This window comes from Podarcis gaigeae (genome assembly GCF_964106915.1).
Source record: "Podarcis gaigeae genome assembly, chromosome: 10".
NCBI classification, from domain to species: Eukaryota; Metazoa; Chordata; class Lepidosauria; order Squamata; family Lacertidae; genus Podarcis; species Podarcis gaigeae.
The window spans coordinates 42,449,138-42,470,414 of NC_139686.1; the positions used below are offsets into that span (position 1 = coordinate 42,449,138).

The 21,277-nt window shown below is 41.4% G+C and overlaps 1 protein-coding gene across 4 annotated transcripts; it reads right to left on the bottom strand.

Annotated features, from left to right (window-relative positions):
- Positions 1–715: 715 nt before the first annotated feature.
- Positions 716–21,230, bottom strand: LOC310825610 (GLIPR1-like protein 1). Of its 4 annotated transcripts, none has more exons than XM_083699491.1 (6): positions 20,972–21,207; positions 6,987–7,232; positions 5,377–5,495; positions 2,027–2,115; positions 1,348–1,380; positions 716–1,257 (listed from the first exon to the last, which is right to left on the bottom strand). In XM_083699491.1, exons 1-6 carry the CDS (start codon positions 21,152–21,154, stop codon positions 1,103–1,105), a joined length of 825 nt encoding a protein of 274 aa, XP_083555617.1. In that variant the 5' UTR covers positions 21,155–21,207; the 3' UTR covers positions 716–1,102. The 4 variants fall into 4 exon arrangements, with proteins under 4 accessions (XP_083555617.1, XP_083555618.1, XP_083555620.1 ...); XM_083699492.1 differs by lacking the exon at positions 20,972–21,207 and adding an exon at positions 11,968–12,449; XM_083699494.1 differs by lacking the exons at positions 716–1,257; positions 1,348–1,380; positions 2,027–2,115; positions 5,377–5,495; positions 6,987–7,232 and adding exons at positions 14,632–15,119; positions 15,204–15,236; positions 15,675–15,763; positions 17,094–17,146; positions 19,630–19,875 and having other exon boundaries at positions 20,972–21,230.
- Positions 21,231–21,277: the final 47 nt, after the last annotated feature.

Consider the following 21,277-nt stretch of genomic DNA (forward strand, 5'->3'; position numbering starts at 1 on the left):
GGGAGCGCACCCCGCCACAGGGATTCGAACCGCCGACCTTTCGATCGGCAAGTCCTAGGCGCTGAGGCTTTAACCCACAGCGCCACCTGCGTCCCCTTATACACAATTACTTGAGAGTAAATCTTGATTGTTAGCACAACTCACATCTGAGTAAACACATGGACACGGAGGCTATTTTCTGACTGTAGTTGTAAGATGGGTTCATAGAAAGGATATAGTCATATGCACAGTTTCCTGATACATGAGCAGGTTGTAGTATCTCTGAAGCCTTAATTTTCCCCAGACATAGGACGTAAGGCTGGTACTCATGTAAAAACTGTGGACGATTCTATGCCATATAGATGGCTAATCTTAGGCTAATCACACACACTAAACCTCATAAAGAGAGAAATGAAGGGCTCTTTCAAACTGTTGCTATTTTTGAGTGGGATCTAATCACATACCAGAAAATTCAAGTTCGGTGATTAAAGTTGATTTGATGGTCTTCCCAGCAAATCAACTTTAATCACCTAACCTTTGTGATAAATAAAGGAATGACACGGGACAGTGCAGTGGAAAGTGCTCACAGGATAAGAACGTAAAAAGTTGGGAAAAACTTTATATGGAACATGTTAAGCCAGGTGGACCACTTTGTGACATTGTATCACATCAATATTCATTCATTCATTGCATCTTGTTAATCATGCAAAATAAATAATACAATAAATAAATAAACTTCTTTTAATATGCTTAGCCTTTATTTTCACTTAATGTTGAACATGGCATACTAGATATGGCCATGGATAGCATTCAGCTAAGCTTTACTCAGAATAAATCCATTAAAATTAATGAAACTAACTTAATCATGTTCATTAACTTAAATGAGTCTACTCTGAGTAAAACACAGTTGAACACCACTCCATATATTCTACTTACACTAATGTATTCTAGTTTTAAAAGTATTTACAACTCATTAATATGCAACAAGTAACTTTTTACAAGTTCAGAAAAATTGAAGTATCGTAGAAACAAACCAAATCTACTTTTAAAATATAAAATGCAGGAAAATATTATTATAAATATTATTGTTAGTTATATTCAAGTTATATACGCCTATCAAAAATTATGCTTTATAACCTAAACCTGGATAACGGAGTTTTAAGTAATAAACAGCTGCAAAAGCTAGAAACATTAATAATGGTCTTAAAATTGCAACTGCAATGCAGGATTCATCACATATAATCCGGGATTCAAAGGGTGGATACCATCGTGAGTAGCCTATTTTAAAAAAGATAAAAGCATTCTTATGAAATGTGAGTTTTGTTCTTGAAGTAAATTTAAACTATAATACAGATATATAATACATACGTATGCTGTTTTCTTTCTCACGTTCAGGATTTCCTGGAAGAGAGAATAGTTATAACAAATGAAGAAAGACTTTAAAATAGGATAACTGTAATGTACTTGTTCTGCAAATGCCTTTGAAGACTATTCAGAAACTGAAGCTACTTCAGAATTCAGCAGCCTGATTATTGGTAGGCCTAAGACAAACCAGTCATATAACACTGGTTCTGACAGGGCCACATTGGCTACCTTACGTTTTGAAGCTCAATTTATACTGTTGGCTTTGACCTGTAACTGCTTAGGACCCCAAATGGCAGAAGGAGTCTGGGCCCTGTCCTGGAGAAGCACTACCACTGCCAAGGACCCATGCAATTGGTAAAGGACAACTGGCCCCACACAAGGAGAGACTAGCTTTGCCCTGATCACCTTTCCTCAGCACTACTTAACTGGACTGACCTGCTGCCTACCTCCCATGGAAAGGACTCACATGCCTTTGCACATGACTTTTGTCTTCTGGGTTTCTGCTGCTGTTATTCTGTCTCTCACAGCTACAATAAACCTACCATTAAAATTATGGACTCATCATTTCTTCGTCAGAGGGCAAACTTAGCAGGGAATCAAATACTTTCCCCCCTCACTGTATGTGATGGTTGATATCATCATCTTTTCCATGACTGTTTGCATCATTTAATTCTATACTTACTGCAGAGTTTCTTTTGACAAGTGTCTCCTTTTGGGCACTGGCTACATGGAGCTCCAGCTTTATAAGGACGAACTCCCGCGTAGTTGCCCCTAAAGAACAAAATATTACATAACGTTATGTATTCAGTACACAAAGTGCACAAAACTAAAAATAGAAATGCAAGCTACTGGATATGTAATAAAAGGTTTTAGATGTAATGAATCAGTTGTCTAGGTCTGGGGGCTAAATGCAGACCTCCAGGCCTATCTGGTACTTGGAACTCCCCCAATGTTGCACTCTCTTCTCACCAGCCCTGCACTGCACTCTCAAATGTTTTTGCCTGTCTGTAATGTGTTCATGACGTGGGTGGCGCTGTGGGTAAAACCTCAGCGCCTAGGACTTGCCGATCGCATGGTCGGCGGTTCGAATCCCCGCAGCAGGGTGCGCTCCCATCGCTCGGTCCCAGCGCCTGCCAACCTAGCAGTTCAAAAGCACCCCCGGGTGCAAGTAGATAAATAGGGACCGCTTACCAGCGGGAAGGTAAACGGCGTTTCTGTGTGCTGCGCTGGCTTGCCAGATGCAGCTTGTCACGCTGGCCATGTGACCCGGAAGTGTCTGCGGACAGCGCTGGCTCCCGGCCTCTAGAGTGAGATGAGCGCACAACCCTAGAGTCTGTCAAGACTGGCCCGTACGGGCAGGGGTACCTTTACCTTTACCTTTAATGTGTTCGTGAACTATGATCATGCTTCTTATTTCTCTGGATGGTGAAGGGTGTGTGTGTACAGAGCACAGAAATCTGACTTTTGTTATGGATGGAAGCCTGTGTGGCACAAAGGTCACATCCATTCTTCTTCCTATTTCCTAGTTGCCCCTGAAAAACAGTTTCAGGATGTAATAATGTATTCAGTACATAAATTAAACTGAAGATCAAAATGTTTTGTGCTTTCTATTGGTTCCAGCAAGTTGCAAATCATTCCAGGTGCTATTATCCAGGCAATGCTAGTCTGTGTATCATCATGATAATCCATGGAACTGACCTTGTACAGTGGTACCTCGGGTTACAGACGCTTCAGGTTACAGATGCTTCAGGTTACAGACTCCGCTAACCCAGAAATAGTACCTTGGGTTAAGAACTTTGCTTCAGGATGAGAACAGAAATCGCGTGGTGTCGGCACGGCATCAGCGGGAGGCCCCATTAACTAAAGTGGTACCTCAGTTAAGAACAGTTTCAGGTTAAGAGCGGACCTCCAGAACAAATAAAGTTCTTAACCCGAGGTACCACTGTACTGGTATTTTATGTCCTGCAGCTATCTGACCCCTGTAATTATTTGTTTTCAAATTAATATTATTTATACAGTGGTACATCTGGATACGAACTTAATTCGTTCCGGAGGTCCGTTCTTATCCTGAAACTGTTCTTAACATGAGGCTCCATTAGTGAAAGTGTGTCTCCTGCGTGCGCACGTGTGCCTCTGGTACACGATTTCCACACGCATCCCGGGGCAAAGTTCGCATCCGGGAGCAACTACTTCCAGATTAGCACAGCTCATAACCCGATGCGTGTGCAACCAGAAGTGTTCGTATCCGGAGGTACCACTGTATTTCTGTTAACTGGAGAACATTTACTTTCTATGTTACTAACAAACAATATTTTGTATATAGAAGCCTTTGTTTAGGGAATCACAGAGCCATAGCTAGGTGATCTTGCGCCCCTGGCAGATTGCGCCCCCTAGCCACAGACAAATTAGCTCTTCTTTCCGCCTCTCCTCCAACCCCCCCCCCCCCATTCTATTCACCCTCTATTTAAAACCTTTTCTTATGAGGCAATAATCAATATTTTAATTTATAGACATATTTTAGACAATTTGCGCCCCCCTCACCTGTGCCCCTGGTGAGAGCCCACTTCACTATCCCCTAGCTACGGCCTTGGCTCTTCAGTCAGTTAACAAAATTATGCTGATAATTTTTGAAACTGTTCTGCAACTAAGAACTGATAGCTCCTAGGTCAGGTAGAGGTTTTTTAAATATTTGTTGTTGTTTAGTGGTTTAGTCGTGTCAATATACTGGTGCTTTATTACAACATTCTGTTTGCCCCACCTTTAGTTTTTAGCTTTTATGTGTGTAAAATGATACTCTTACTACATCTAATTTTACTTTTTTGTACAATAAGTCTGTTTGAAGAAATTTAATTTTAAACCGAAGTCCTACATGCTCCACTGTTTTGACCACTCCTCAGGTGTTTAGAATTTTGTTTTTTCTCCATAATAATTGAGGTGTTTTTACAAGAGGGTCCCCAATACTTTAAAAAGTGGGGTAATGGCAGCTCTTTGTATTCATATTCTAATACTGAGATCTTGAGAAGATGTCTGTAATTCTAATATACAAGACATCACCATTAAGATATATATACAAGACATCTCCAGCCCTGTCCCCGCCTGCTCTCCACCCCCTGGTGCTGGAGCATGAAGTTCCGCCACTGCTTCCCAGACGGATGAAGCGGCAGCACGTTGTATGAGATTCTATGTAAGAATAAAGTGCTGCATCAGGACTAAACTATTCTAACTAACAGGACTAAACTGTTGTAGCTTCATATAGTTAATGAGGGCTAACTAGCTGAGGCAACTCTGGAAGGAAAGACAAATTCAGTGTTACAAAGTAAAAAGTGTGTGTGTACACACACACACACACACAGGCGGTGACAATTTTGTGCGCAACCAATTGATGCACGATCACCAATGCGTGGGTCCTTTTAGATCAGGAAAAGGGCAAAGCAGGCTTATACATGCTCCACCAAAGTGCATGGGGGCCAGGAACAGAACCCCTGTGCAAAATGGTCACTGCCTCTCTCTCTCTCCCGCCCCCATGTATAAGATGCCAGGTATTTGGGGGGACTCCAAATTTAGAAAACACCCCTCAGCACTACCCATGTATAAGACAACCCCCAATTTTAAACCTAATTTTTGGGTAAAAATACCAAGTCTTAGAAAAATACGGTAAATTGAGTATAATGCCACCTATCATGCAGCCTACCGTAATTTGCAATATTGTTTATTGTATACAACTGTACATTATTTAAGTTCAAGATACAGGTGGGACAGAACTAAAGCTATTTCTGATAATTTTCTTGTTTTCATAACTGTTTTGAGAACTTTTTACCGTTCTTCACAGAATATAATGTTTAAAATTGTAAAGGCTGAAAAGCATAGCTGTTAAGTTTTCTGGTTGCTTTTCAATTAAAAAATAATCGAAATGTAAATTAGCTTACAAAATCCAAAATTAATACATTCAGTTTCAAACAGGCATACAGTTTGGTGTTTTATCATTACTAAGTGTAACACAAGTTTAGATCGCTTTAAAATTTGTTAACTTACGGTGGACCATAAGTACAAACGAAATATGAAAAATTCTTGGTTTTGGCTCCTTTGCTATTAGTTGACGCAGGACAGTGAACAATAGCACAGCCAATCTTATAAGTATTAGCCCAAACAACCTGAAAAAAACATGTCTGATTATACAATATAAAGTCCAAGCTTCGTTCAACAGTATCATTTCTTACATTCATTTTTTTCTCCAGATTTTGCTCTCCCTCCCTCCACTTTTATTGGCATTTAGCTAAAGGCACATTTATACCTTAGATTAATATTCAAGTATCCTATTCTGTACTCCTAAAGTTTTCAGAAAGGCATCTCCCAGCGCTACCTGGAGATGCTGGGGACTGAACCTGAGACCTTCTGCATGCAAAGCAAGTGCTCTACAACTGAACCATGTAAATGGAGTAGTATTTCTGCTAATCCTGCCTGATGAATGATCTGTCTTAGATGTCTTATTTCAAGCTTCACTGATTATTTTTCCTGTCAGGAAAATGTATAAATTAATGGTGATTCAGTTTTTGAAGACAGAGCTAGCATTCTGCTGAGGACTATAAATATTTTATGTCATTCATATGTTCCAAATCAGGGGGCCGTGCCCCCCCAACTTTCACAGTGGCAGCAGGCGCATGCGGCAGGGCATCCAAACGATGCATCAGCATGCACTGTGGTGTGTGCGACAGCATGCCCTGAGGCATATGATGTTAGCATGCCGCGGGGCACGATGATGTCATGCGCACACACCACAGGGCACACACCACACTGATCAAATAGGGCCCTAGGGTCCCTCAATCACGGGGCCAAGGTATGCATGTTATATACAGTGGTACCTTGGTTTGCAACCATTTTGGATTATAACCGTTTTGGATTACAACCGTTTTGTATTACAACAACGTCAAACCCGGAAGTGCGTGTCCCTTTTTTTGGATTACAACCAATTTGGGGGGGGGGGGGAGGCCCCATTGGCGAAATTGCTAGCCTTGGGTTAGAACCTGTTTTGGTTTACAACCGGACCTCCGGAACGGATTATGGTTGTAAACCAAGGTACCACTGTATATGCATGTGTGTGTGTTAAAATTTTCCACAATAAAAGACATGCCAGCCCCAACAAATAACAAAATAATAATAATAGAAAAACACCAGATTCTCCCCAATAAGTATCCCAACTTTTTGTCCCATATTTAAGTCTTATTGTATCTGACATAATTGAAACTAAACAGAAGTGGGCTACAAACAAAACTCAATGCCCTTCCTTTTCTTAGTAAGAACTCTGCTGTTATGTATATGCCCTGTAACATTTAGTGCTGGCCAGGTGCTAGTAGCTCAGTTTTTACGGATCTTACAACCATCAGCAATACATGTTAACTTAATATTGGAACTGAAATAAAGTAGAGGTTTGTTTTGTCAGTTGCCTCTAAATTAATTGTAAACACTCCATATACTTTATAACTAAGTATCCTTGATAATAACAGAATGCAATTATTCCTTCATAGTTTATGATCACAGAACAACTACAATATTTACTTCATACTTTTATTGTCTGAAATAATTAAAGTTATTGCATTTTGCTTCAAATTCTGTGGACTATGTAAGCAGAGAAGAGAAGAACTTACCTGAGTATAATGACCACAAACACGTGTACATTTGTGGGTTTTGTAGGTGTAGTATATTACCTCGTCATAAAAATCTTCAATAGGGCCAGCAGGATCAAATGGGTATTTATAGCCAGTTACAGCCCATATATTTTCTCCAAAAGGCCTAAATTTAGGATCAGGGTGGACCATATCAGTTGGATTATGCATAATAATGCATTTTTGTGCCCATGCTCTAGCTATTCTAGCCAAAGCTAGATCAAATGTCTGCAAAATATAAAAAATTATGACATTATCACAACATTATACATGTATAGTAAATGTGCTGATAATACATCTTGAGTTCTAGCAAGTATTTCTTCAGAAATATTTATTTGCATCAAGCTGTCGAATGATGAAATTCTATACATCTACTCAGAAGAAAGCCCCATTGAGTTCAAGGGAATATACCCACAAGCATGGGTATAGCCAGAATTTGTGTTGGGACAGGCTTCATGTTGGGGGGGCAGAGCCTCAGTTAAGTATTTTATTGCTTTTCTTGATTGGGGGGGGCACAGCGAATTGTATAGGAACTAAAATGTCAAAGAAACTGAATGAATTAAAATACATTTTCATTACTTTCATGCTGTTATTTAGAGGAATGTGTGGCCAAAAGGAAACATTGTTGAAACTACAGAAATCTTAGTCTTTATGTTCATGCTGAAATACTGTCAAGAAAAAATGATTTTCAGTTCTTACTAGAGAAACTGCAAATATGGGATCCTCTACAACTGGAGTGTGTCATTCAAATTAAAAATCTATATTAATAATGAATAGGTCTGGGTAAAAACAATCAAGAGATGCAAAACAAGTGGCTGCCTTAGATAATCAACAATTTAAACAAATACTCCCAAAGGTGGAAGTGATTCAGACTATTTTTTTTGTTTTGATTTGGTCATTTTAAAACAATAAAATAATGAATTAATTTTATATTCCACTTAATGAACAGTCTGGACTTTCTTTACAGAAGGAAAAATATGTAAAGTTATTGATATAAGAAGAAGCATATATATTGTTTGAAAGAAATGCATATAAAGAAAGCCAAAGAAAAGCATCTAGAACTATACTCATATTTGGTGCAATAAAAGAGAGGGTTGCAGTTATAGTAAAAATCATAACATCCTATTAAAGAATTATAAAAAGGATAGGTTTCTTCTTCTTCTCTGATCCTTCACTCTTTTTGTCACATAAACAGTTATTTGAAATACTAACAAGATGACTTGTGCTGAAGAAACTGAAATTGACCAATTCTATGAAGACTTACAAGACCTTATAGAAGTGACACCAAAGAAGGATGTTCTTCTCATTATAGGGGATTGGAATGCTAAAGTAGGGAGTCAAGAGATAAAAGGAACAACTGGCAAGTTTGGCCTTGGAGATCAAAACGAAGCAGGGCAAAGGCTAATAGAGTTCTGTCAAGAGAACAAGCTGGTCATCACAAACACGCTTTTCCAACAACACAAGAGACGACTCTACACATGGACATCACCAGATGGGCAGCATCGAAATCAGATTGATTATATTCTCTGCAGCCAAAGATGGAGAAGCTCTATACAGTCAGCAAAAACAAGATCTGGAGCTGACTGTGGCTCAGATCATCAGCTTCTTATAGCAAAATTCAAGCTTAAAATGAAGAAAGTAGGAAAAACCACTGGGCCGGTAAGATACAATCTAAGTCAAATCCCTTATGAATACACAGTGGAAGTGAGGAACAGGTTTAAGGATTTAGATTTGGTGGACAGAATGCCTGAAGAACTATGGATGGAGGCTTGTAACATTATACAGGAGGCAGCAACGAAAACCATCCCAATGAAAAGGAAATGCAAGAAAGCAAAGTGGCTGTCCAATGAGGCCTTACAAATAGCGGGGGAGAGAAGGCAAGCAAAATGCGAGGGAGATGGTGAAAGATACAGGAAATTGAATGCAGATTTCCAAAGAATAGCAAGGAGAGACAAGAAGACCTTCTTAAACGAGCAATGCAAAGAAATAGAGGAAAGCAATAGAATGGGAAGAACCAGAGATCTGTTCAAGAAAATTGGAGATATGAAAGGAACATTTCGTACAAAGATTTCCATAATAAAGGACAAAAGTGGAAAGGACCTAACAGAAGCAGAAGACATCAAGAAGAGGTGGCAAGAATACACAGAGGAATTATACCAGAAAGAAATGGATGTCTCGTATACCCCAGGTAGTGTGGTTGCTGACCTTGAGCCAGACATCCTGGAGAGTGAAGTCAAATGGGCCTTAGAAAGCACTGCAAATAACAAGGCCAGTGGAAGTGATGGTATTCCAGCTGAACTATTTAAATTTTTAAAAGATGATGCTGTTAAGGTGCTACACTCAATATGCCAGCAAGTTTGGAAAACTCAGCAGTGGCCAGAAGATTGGAGAAGATCAGTCTACATCCCAATCCCAAAGAAGGGCAGTGCCAAAGAATGCTCCAACTACCGCACAATTGCACTCATTTCACACGCCAGTAAGGTTATGCTTAAAATTCTACAAGGAAGGCTCAAGCAGTATGTGGACCGAGAACTCCCAGAAGTGCAAGCTGGATTTAGAAGAGGCAGAGGAACCAGAGACCAAATTGCAAACATGCGCTGGATTGTGGAGAAAGCTAGAGAGTTCCAGAAAGACATCTACTTCTGCTTCATTGACTATGCAAAAGCCTTTGACTGTGTCGACCACGGCAAACTATGGCAAGTTCTTAAAGAAATGGGAGTGCCAGATCACCTCATCTGTCTCCTGAGAAATCTCTATGTGGGACAAGAAGCTACAGTTAGAACTGGATATGGAACAACTGATTGGTTCAAAATTGGGAAAGGAGTACGACAAGGCTGTATTTTGTCTCCCTGCTTATTTAACTTATATGCAGAATTCATCATGCAAAAGGCTGGGCTGGATGAATCCCTAGCCGGAATTAAGATTGCCGGAAGAAATATCAACAACCTCAGATATGCAGATGACACAACCTTGATGGCAGAAAGTGAGGAGGAATTAAAGAACCTTTTAATGAGGGTGAAAGAGGAGAGCGCAAAATATGGTCTGAAGCTCAACATAAAAAAAACGGAGATCATGGCCAATGGTCCCATCACCTCCTGGCAAATAGAAGGGGAAGAAATGGAGGTAGTGAGAGATTTTACTTTCTTGGGCTCAATGATCACTGCAGATGGTGACAGCAGCCACGAAATTAAAAGACGCCTGCTTCTTGGGAGAAGGGCAATGACAGGCCTAGACAGCATCTTGAGAAGTAGAGACATCACCTTGCCAACAAAGGTTCGTATAGTTAAAGCTATGGTTTTCCCAGTAGTGATGTATGGAAGTGAGAGCTGGACCATAAAGAAGGCTGATCGCCGAAGAATTGATGCTTTTGAATTATGGTGCTGGAGGAGACTCTTGAGAGTCCCATGGACTGCAAGAAGATCAAACCTCTCCATACTGAAGGAAATCAATCCTGAGTGCTCACTGGAAGGACAGATTGTGAAGCTGAGGCTCCAGTACTTTGGCCACCTCATGAGAAGAGAAGACTCCCTGGAGAAGACCCTGATGCTGGGAAAGATGGAGGGCACAAGGAGAAGGGGACGGCAGAGGACGAGATGGTTGGATAGTGTTTTCGAGGTTACCAGCATGAGTTTGACCAAACTGCGGGAGGCAGTGGAGGACAGAGGTGCCTGGCGTTCTCTGGTCCATGGGGTCACGAAGAGTCGGACACGACTAAACGACTAAACAACAACAACAACAACAACAAGATGACTTAATCAGTTACAAGTAAGCAACCTATTATTCTTAGTTTCTGTGGGTAACCCCCCTGTGGGTAACAAGCTACTGTAACTTAGATGCAGGACAGGTGATAGTCAGTCTTGGCTCAACCTAAAAAAGCCACTAGTCAGGGTTCAATTTATGAAGGGATTGAGTTCTGGAATCAATTAAACCCTGGAAAATGTAATCATCACCCAGGAACCTGAAGGCAATATTTATTTATTTAAGGAAGGCACGCCATGACCCACCTCATAGAGAATCGGGGCCTGAGCCCCAGTACTTCTATACTTAAACATTATTTTAAATAAAGCATTACACACTTAGCAGCCGTAAATATAACTGCTAGGTCTTTTAAGAGCCAACAAGTTTTCCTCATTCGACTATGTAAAAATTATGTCTATGGTTCAGAAGCAAGACATGAGGTGTAACTCTAAATGGACAGACAACCCTAAAAAAGAGAAAAGATTGTCGTCGCTGCTGGCAACAATGCATCAAGGTATTTAGTAAACCAAGGCTGGTCTGTTATTCTGTAATCTGTGGCAAAAACCCCCCAGCCATTCACAAAGGCTTCTCCCATGGGAGTAGCCAGGATTTATGGGGGGGGGGGGAGAGACAGGTTTCATATACCCTTTTAAAATATGGCTCTTTTCTGAGGCAGGGTGTTATTAGGTTGTTGTTTTTATTCTGATTATATATGTTGTGATCTTTTCTATGAACCGCCCTGAGACCTCTGGGTATAGGGTGGCATATAAACTCTAATAATAATAATAATAATATGGGGGGCCAGAACCTCAGCTAGTCAACTATTTTTATTGATTTACAGTGGTACCTCGGGTTACATACGCTTCAGGTTACACACATCTAACTCAGAAATAGTGCTTCAGGTTAAGAACTTTGCTTCAGGGTGAGAACAGAAATCGCGCAGCGGCAGCAGGAGGCCCCATTAGCTAAAGTGGTGCTTCGTATTAAGAACGGTTTCAGGTTAAGAACGGACCTCCGGAACGAATTAAGTACTTAACCTGAGGTACCACTGTACTTGATTTAGAGGGGCAGTTTCCCCTTGCCCCCCTTGGCGAAGCCTTCTCCCAGCACCCCCACAGCAGCCAACACCGGCTGCCTGAGGCAGGGGCATATGACAGGCGCAGCTTCTCCCCAAACACTCCCCGCCCTCGGCTCCCTTTCCTCCTTCCACCCCGCGGACACACACCATGTACAGCATGTTGGAAGCAGGGGGATTGACCCCGCTGCGGTAGTTGTTGTGGGTGTCGAGATACTGGTTGATGAAGGTCCTGTTCCTGATGCTGGGGAAGCTGCGCCCGCTCGCGACCTCCAAGGCGACGAGCGCCAGCGCCACCCGCTGCCACCACAGCAAACCCATGGCTTGCTTGGAAAAAAAGCGCGCGTCGGGCGGCGGCGGCGCAGCAAGAATAGCTGCCCTCTAACGGTCTCCGCCGCCGCCGCCTCCTGCTCCCTGCGCGGCGGGCCGCTCGAACTGCAGGAGACGGTCAGGAGAAGGGATGATTAAACGGCTAGAACTTTGCGCGCGCACTGCCTGCGTTCTCGCGCCACTTTTAGTGCGCGCGTGGCCCACGGTTCTTCCTCCTCTCCCGCCCCCGCCCGTTCTAAGTCCGTTACTGTATGCATCCCTGCCATATCCAGAGCGCGCTGACTTGCATCAGAGCCACAAGGTGGGGCAGCCCCACTAGGAAGCGTCCTGGAAACACAGGAAGGAGGCTATGAGGTCATAGAATCGTAGAATAGGAAGTGGAAGGGACCCCTAGAAGTCATCTAGTCCAACCCCCTGCAATGCCCGTTTGGGTGCAGCGACATCTAACTTTGTTTAGGGGAGGAGTTCTGCTTGGTTCCCAGTCACTTTGGCAAGCGGTCTGAGGAGAAGCGGGGGGCCTGCGATGAGTATTTTTATTTTTTATAAAACCCTTACCGTTGGGAAAAGCGCAGTTGGACGTCTCCTCTGAGTGCTGCTGCTGTTATTATTGTTGTTGTTGTTGTTTTGTTGTTGTTGTTTTTGTTGTTAAACCAAACCCGGGAGACAGGTCAAGACAGCAAAGGCTTCATTTGAGTCAGAATCCAACCTTGGGCTCGGAAAGGATCCCAAGAAAGTGTGAAAGCCCATTTCATCCGTGCCCGTTTTCTCCAGGGACACTAGGATGGAAGCGGAGTGGAACTACATTAAAGTCTGTAAATCACAATTTGTTTGTTCCGCTGAGAAGGCAAGACTGGTGGTATGATCCAGGGCTGGATTTAGGTTTGATGAGGCCCTAAGCTACTGAAGGTAATGGGGCCCTTTATAGGTCCGGCTGTCCTTTGTCAACAACAAATTGTCGCTGTTTTTTTGTGTTGAATATATTCTATATGGTAATTTATGGAGAAAGACCACATCTAGTAATCAGTATCACACAGAACCTCATGCACATTTCCATGTGGAAAACTTTCTGCAAATTTATGTGCACAGCTGCTTACTCAGTCTCTAGAGTCTGAGCATCCAGCCACTTGTTCAGTGTCTGTTGGTGAACTGTTTTCTCCACCAGGGAAATGCATAATAAAATATTTTTAAAGAGGAAGGACAACATGGAACAGTTCAAAGATCTTTCACGCTTTCACTTGCCTTTATATACATGCCTGATTTTGTATAGCTCTTTCAAAACATACCTGCAGTTCTGAAACTACTATATATTCAGTTCCACTGACCTAAAAAGGATTGCTCTTCTCATAAAAAGAATTTAAGGCTTACAACCTAAGATATGGTTACCATATTTTTTTCAATGAATCTGGGGACACTTTTTTTTGAAGCTAAGTAGCAACAGGGAGTCAGTAGTGGGGATGGTGAGGCAAAAGACCCTGGGCCCAAGCACACATGCATATTGTATAAAGGTGCAAAGCCCTTTTTTCACACCCTGTGAAACAAAAAACTGGGCAATGGTGTGCCGCCTGCCCGTGGCTCCCAAGCCTTCCCTGATCTCCTGCCCCCTTTGTTTTGACAGATCAGGGGAGGCTTGGGAGTTGAGGGCGGGTGGCCGTTGCCCAGTTTTAAAAAAACTGCGCATTTATGTTTTGCAGGGTGCGAAAGAAGGTCTTTGCACCTTGCCTGGCAGAGAAACCGCGCAACTTGCGCCCCTCCTGGGCAACGGCGGTCCGCCTGCGACTCCTGAGCCTCCCCCGATCTGTCAAAACAAAGGGGGAAGGGGGCAGGAGATCTGTACCACCAGATGTCCCCGGTTCACCTTTGGCAGTGGGTGCGGCAGCGAGCAGCTCCTGAAGCCAGCCAGAGCCAACTACGCTACCAGACTGGCTCCAGGCTGCTGAGGCTGCTGCTGCCACGTTTCCCGGGGTCAGATTTACAAATTTGGGGACATTCCAGGGACGGAATCTGTCCAGGACAGATTTGTAAATCTGGGGACGTCTGGTAACCCTAACCTAAGACAGCCAGCAGTCTGGATGCAGAATCATAATACTAAAGTCAGAGAGATCCATGGAACCATGTAAGCCTTATTGTGAAAGTTTGTGAAAGTTTCATATTTTTTGTTAGAACCACTTAATTTTTCTTTTTTGTATAAATCTCTTCAATAATAAATACTTTTCTTAAAAATCATTAATAGCTTAAAAATCAAACAAACTTTATCTTAGTGTGCACCCATTCCATTGTGTAATTTTATCATTAACTTATTTTAGCAGAAACAAAACCTGGCTAGCTAACAATCACAGGACTCAGCTACTTAGCAATAATAACTGTCTCAAGCTTCTATTCCACAGCATTTTTAAAAAATCATATTAAATTTATAAAAGCATGTATAAAACTAAAGTAGAACACTAAAAATTGTCGGTTCGTGATTTTGGAAGTAGAAAAAAGGACTCGTGTATAGCTTAATCATGTCAAATAATTAAGCTTATTTTAATATGCTTGATCTTTATTTTTTAGATGGTATTTAACATACAAGATATGACCATATATTTTATATTATATTAATATCTTACAGATTTAAAAATGCTCACAATGAATCAATATGAAACAGAACTTTTTACAATTTTGGGGAAAAAACAAAATATGATATGAAGCAATAAAACAAGCCAAATTTAGTTTTACAATATTAAACACAAGAAAATAATATTAGCATTTGTGTTAATGTGGTCTGTTAGCTAAGATACTCAAAGAAAATTGTTGTGTGTTTTATGTGCACATTGGAGATTAATGTTTTAAATTTAAACCTGGATAACGCAATTTTAAGTAGTAAACAACTGCAAATGCTACAAACATTAATAATGGCCTTAAAACTGCAACAGCAATACAGGATTCATCACAGTTAATGTGGAAATCATACGGTGGATTCCATCGTTTATAATCTGTATTTAAAAAAAGAAGGCAATTTTTACTGAATGTGAATTTTGCTCTAAATTTAAACAACAAAATAAAAATGTAATACATACTCTCACTCCTTTCTTTATCACGTTCAGAATTTCCTGGAAAAGAGAGAAAATACATATAACAAGCAAAAGAAAGCTTTAAAAATGTTACTATTTTACCTTGGGTTTATTTTATTTTCTGTCATATAATGGAAGAGTATTTCCTCAGGTTACATACGCTTCAGGTTACAGACTCCACTAACCCAGAAATAGTACCTCGGGTTAAGTACTTTGCTTCACAATCAGAACAGAAATCGTGCAGTGGTGACGCAGCAGCAGCAGGCGGCCCCATTAGCTAAAGTGGTGTTTCAGGTTAAGAACAGACCTCCAGAATGAATTAAGTACTTAACCCGAGGTACCACTATACTGTATTTGTAGTTTTTAAAGGTACGCTGCAAGTCACTTATTCCCCCCCCCCCAGATGTGTTAAGCAATATAGAAATTATCTAAATAAATACATTTTTAAAAAATGTGGTAATTTATCATCACACTTACTACAGAGTTGATTTTGACAAGTGTCTCCTTCTGGGCACTCGCTACATGAAGATCCTTTTTTATAAGGACGAACGCCCCGGTAATTGCCCCTAAAGAACAAAATATTATGTAACATGTATTCAGTACACAAAGCTAATTGAAAATAAAAATCCAAGCTACTGGTCATATAATTAAAGATTTTAGATGTAACGAATAAGTTGTCTAGGTCTGGGGGCCAAAGGCAGCCTTCCAGGCCTCTCCATCTGGTCCTTGAAATTTTCCAAGGGCCTCATCGGCCCTACCTCTGCACTCTTGAATTATTTTTCTGGCTATAATGAGTCCTTGAACTGTGATCATGCCTCTTATGGTGATGGGTGTTTGTCTGGCTTTTGTCTGGATGGAAGCCTACTGTACAAAGCTAAAAGTCACATCCATTATTCTTCCTATTTTTGTCTCTGGTCCTACCCATCACTGTCATGCAGTTCCTGTAAAAATGTCTGAGAGGGAATGCAGTCCTAGATATAAAGGCATCAACACACAAGACTAAATATCACAGTGGAGTATATTGAGCTGGAAGAGGTAACAAGTCTTTGAATGTGAAAGAATGGATATAAAAACTGACTTACACAGAATAGAGCTGCCAAATATATTTAGATATTATGCCTAGTTCAGACACACCATTGCCTTTGGTCACTACAATGTGGATCTCATACAGAGAATACTGAAGTGGTCCAAGTCACCCTGGTAACAATGCTTAAATGAGTGGTCTTACATTGTGAAGTTATTTAAGTTACCTTATCACCTTTCACACTATTCACTTGAACACTCTTGCAAGGGTCAGCCAGCTATAGAAACACCTGTGCTTGAACAAAGGTTAAAGCTTTCCGAAATTATCTTAAGGAAACAGATGTAAGGGATCGATTCTTTCATTTGATCAGAGATACAAATGACTTGTGTTTGATGCTGTAAATGTCCTGACAAACAGACATGTCTCAGAATTGTACTTTTGTGTTATAAAAATCAACAGTAGCAATAAATAAAAGCAAGACATATACATCTGTAAACAATGGTGGAAAGGTTGTGGGTGGCAAGCATCATTTAGATATCCTGATAAGATAGTGCTGGAAAGGAGTGTGTGGTGCACGTTGGCACAAATGATGTGGCAAAATGTAGTCATGAGGTCCTGGCAGCAAAATTTTTATTGCTAGGTGGGAAAACCAGGCCCTTCAAGATAGATTTCTTTCAAATGCTTCCTATTCCTTGCACAGGGCCAGCTAGACAGGTGGATTTGCAGTGGTGGATTTGTTAATGTTTCTGGACAAGCCAGACATGCTTAAAAAGGGACCACTCTAACCAGAATGGAAGCAGGCAGTTGGCATTTAAAATCAAAAGGCTGACTGACCAGTTTTTATAAGGAATACCCAGTTCAGGAAAGATCACCTCCCAGGAATGATGAAAAACTTTATGAATGTCCAAATGGGAATGGACTGGAGCTAGGAATTGTACAGGGGAAGTACAGGGGAACATGACAGCAATTCAGAGGCCAAAGCACATTAGGGCAAAATGCAGATGCCAAAGACATTTGTAGAGAGACACCATGTATAAAGTATGTATATGCTAATGCTGGAAGGCTCTGACTTCAGAGGGCTGTCAGCACAATCTAGCTGATGTCCCGCACAATGACGCCTGCTGAATTTTATGTCCCAACCTCCTATTTGTGGTAGCAGTGCTACTCCTGTCTTCTTTTCACCTGCAGGCCCCATTTCTCCTACACTCCTCCTACCAGCTGTTCTATTTTTTTAGTGTTTTAAAGCATTCTTTGCTGCCATGATAGTAGTGGCAGCAGTAATGGTTTCTCCACCACCACCTTTTTACCCTCAAAAAGGGTAAAAAGAGGGTCTTTTGCAGAATCTCTGACCTTTCATTATATATATATATTGGCAAAGGGTCCATGAAGTAGGAGTTACTGAAGTCACAAAAACAACCCTTGCAATGATAACCCTTGCATTTGGTTTCACATTTGTTGTTCGCAGATGATTTGAAACCCCTGGTGCAAAGTCCTGCCCCCCCAAAAAAAAGCTTATAAAGATGTTTGATGTCATATGTACTGTCCTGTGATGGCAGCGGAGGGGAAGCTCCACCTAACAGGCCTGATTTCCTCCAAATCACCTGTAGCTGCCCATCACATGAATTTTAGACTGCTAAGTGTCAACACAATCTCTTTAGCATTTGTTAACTTACGCTGGAGCATAATTGCACACGAAATGCAAAACATTTAAGTCTCCATCTGTTGCTCGAGAGCAGAAAACAATAGCACAGCCAACCTTGTAAGAATCAGCCCAAACAACCTGGAAAGGATATGTTTTATTATATAAGATAAAGGTACAAGTTGTGTTAATAGTTACCATTTCTAACAATCAGCTTCTCTCCACATTCCTGCCCTCACTTGGCATTTGGCTACAGGCATCTTTATATTATATAAGAATTCAAAGCTTATATTCAAGTACCCTAATCTGGTTGGTCACTGTGAAAATGCTTAACTAGATGGACCACGGGTGTTTGTCTTATGTTCTTAAAATATATATGTAAAACATATTCCGAATAGGATTCCTCACAAGAAAAGGGAAAAGTTGACAGTTATGATGTAAAATGGCGTATGATTTCTGCTCATCTTGAGCAATGGAAATATAGTATCTAAAATTACGGTAAATATTCATTGCTCATTCATTGCTCAAGGTGAGCAACTGTGTTGATCATTGCCTGTGCCAGGGAAATATGTAACCAAAATATTTGTGAGGATAAAATAATGGTTCTCCAATATAAAGCAACAGAACACTATCCCCAATTAAATATTTAATTATTATTGATTTTGATGCAGTTGATAGAGAAGGATGCTACAAACTCAGTATGTTGTGTTACAATGAGATATTTGTTAGGAAATATCATGGCCTACCAAACTTCAACAGATCCACACACTAACTTTTAATGCTTTGTTTTAGAATAATAGCATGGCTATTGAATAAAACACCTTTGGGCTTTGTGGCCTATTTGTCAGTAATTTGTGCTGACAGCTTAGCAGTTATTTCTACTGAATTTGGGTTGTTACATTTGTTAATCAGTATTATCAAACTGCTTTGTGCAACTTTAACAAACAAGGGGTACAAAAGTACTACAAACAAATGTTTAATATTTATTTTGGAGTTGTTTGTCTGCTGTGTGTCATGACCAAGGGGGTCATTTCTTTGTAAATTATACCTTTGTTGCTTTTTGCATGGGTAAACTACACACCTGCAAAGAGCAGAACAGGACATTAAAAGAAGGGCTGTCTTAAGACAATTTGCCTTTAATTCTCATGGTAAGAACTTGCCATGCAGAAGCCCTGCAACACTTTTTGCTGGCCCATTGCTAGTAGCTCAGAGTTTTTATAGATGTTAGAACTTCTAGCAATTCAAAAAACCCTACAGAACTGAAACTGAAGTGGGGACCTTTTTCTGAAAGTTGTCAATTAATTAATTTCAAGCATTCAATGCATTTTATAAGTAAGCAGTTTCTATTGTGGTGGTAGGAATATGATTATTTCACAAAGTATGATTACAGAGCTCACTTCCAGACGGCCTGTTTAATGAATGTTCAACCTGATTTGTTTGAAGATTTGATAGTGTTGGCTATTTAATTAGCATTCATCCTGATTTATTTGTGGAGAGATTATTAGACAGCATTGTGTGAAGCAAATGTTATGCCTCACTTTCCAGGGCATTTCCCCATCACTTTTCTGACTGCAAAAAGTCCAATCTTTTGGGGAAGCAGGTTTGTTTTGCAAGAGCTCCAAATTAACTTTAATTGCACAGCTTGAATTTGCCAGGATGTGACTGAATCACATCAAAATATGACAGTCTGGAAGCATCCAGAGTCTCAAATTACTCAAGTTCTTTAAGTTTTGATTAAAATTTTCTAAGCAGATGAGGATGAAACTTACCTGAGTATAATGACCACATACTTTGGAACATGCGTGGTCATCGTAGGTATAGTATTTTACTTCACTGTTAAATGCATTAATGGCAGCAGCAGCATTAAATGGTTGGCTGGAGGCAGATCCCCGCCATATATTTTCTCCAAATGGCTGATATTTAGTTTCAGGGTGGACATTTCTGTTTGGATTATGTCCAAAAATGCATTTCCGTCCCCATGCTCTCGATATTTTAGCTAAACCTAGATCAAAACTCTGCAAAACAGAAAAGTATCACGCACACAGCTTTTAATAACATTTCCCACTTCTAATGGATAATACGTCTTCAGTCTCACTAAAACAAACAAGTTCTGCCCCTTTTAATTGTTTAGTTATGTTTTTAGATGGTTTTATTGAATGTGCTTAATTGGTTTTAATGTTAGTCACTTTGCCTTCCTTTTATGATCTTATCTTTCACACTGGTAGATCCTTTACTTAAATATTACTCACTGGCATCAGTAAGTATAATACCTGCCGGGCTTTTAAAGAACCAGCTATCTATTCTCATTCTTCCAGGTGAATTACGCATACAGCTTTCAGAGGCGGGTCAAAGGGCGTTAACGCCAAAAGAAAAGAAAACCACCAGTGACTATTCTCAGCCTCGAGCTGCTGCGGTTACTTCGCAATCTGAGGCAGAAAACCTCACCAGGGTCCTTCATCCCTTCCCAGATATAACCACCACGATGAGCTGCCTGAGACCTAGTTACTGAAGAAGTGTGCACGCACACGGAAGCTCATACCAAGAACAAACTTAGTTGGCGGGTGGTGCTGTGGGTTAAACCACAGAGCCTAGGGCTTGCTGATCAGAAGTTTGGCGGTTCAAATCCCCGCGACGGGGTGAGCTCCCGTTGTTCGGTCCCAGCTCCTGCCAACCTAGCAGTTCAAAAGCATGTCAAAGTGCAAGTAGATAAATAGGTGCCACTCCGACGGGAAAGTAAACAGTGTTTTCGTGCGCTCACCAGAAGCAGCTCAGTCATGCTGGCCACATGACTCGGAAGCTGTATGCCGGCTCCCTCGGCCAGTAAAGCGAGATGAGCGCCGCAACCCCAGAGTCGGCCACGACTGGACCTAATGGTCAGGGGTCCCTTTTCCTTTTAAGGTGCTACTGAAAGGAACTTTTTTTGTTGTTCTGCCTGAGACCGTCATCTTACAATGCCCAAAGGCGTGACCTGAAGGATCTGCCTTTTTAAACCGCAGGCAAGGAGCCCTCCGAAAGAAAAGGTGGCGGCGGGTTCAATGGGAAGCTCCTTCTCCTAAGCGCCCAGCTGGAAGCGAGGGCTCTCCTTTCCTCCTCCCACCCCGGGACACCCACCATGTACAGCATGTTGGAAGCGGGGGGCTGGACTTCGCTGCGGTGCTTGTTGTGCGCGTTGATATACTCGTCGATGAAGGTCTTGTTGGTAATTTTGGGATAGACTGCGAATTTCTGCGCGCCGCGCACGCCCTCGACGGCGAGCAGCCCCAGCACGACGGCGCATGGCCAGAACCGCCTCATGGCTGCGGCGCCGAGTTAGGGACGCGCGCGGAGAGACCGTTGCTCCCTAACGGCCTCAGGCGGCGCTACCGCCTCCCGCCCTCGCGCCGAACCCCCGCCCTCCACTTAGAACGCTTCCGCCGT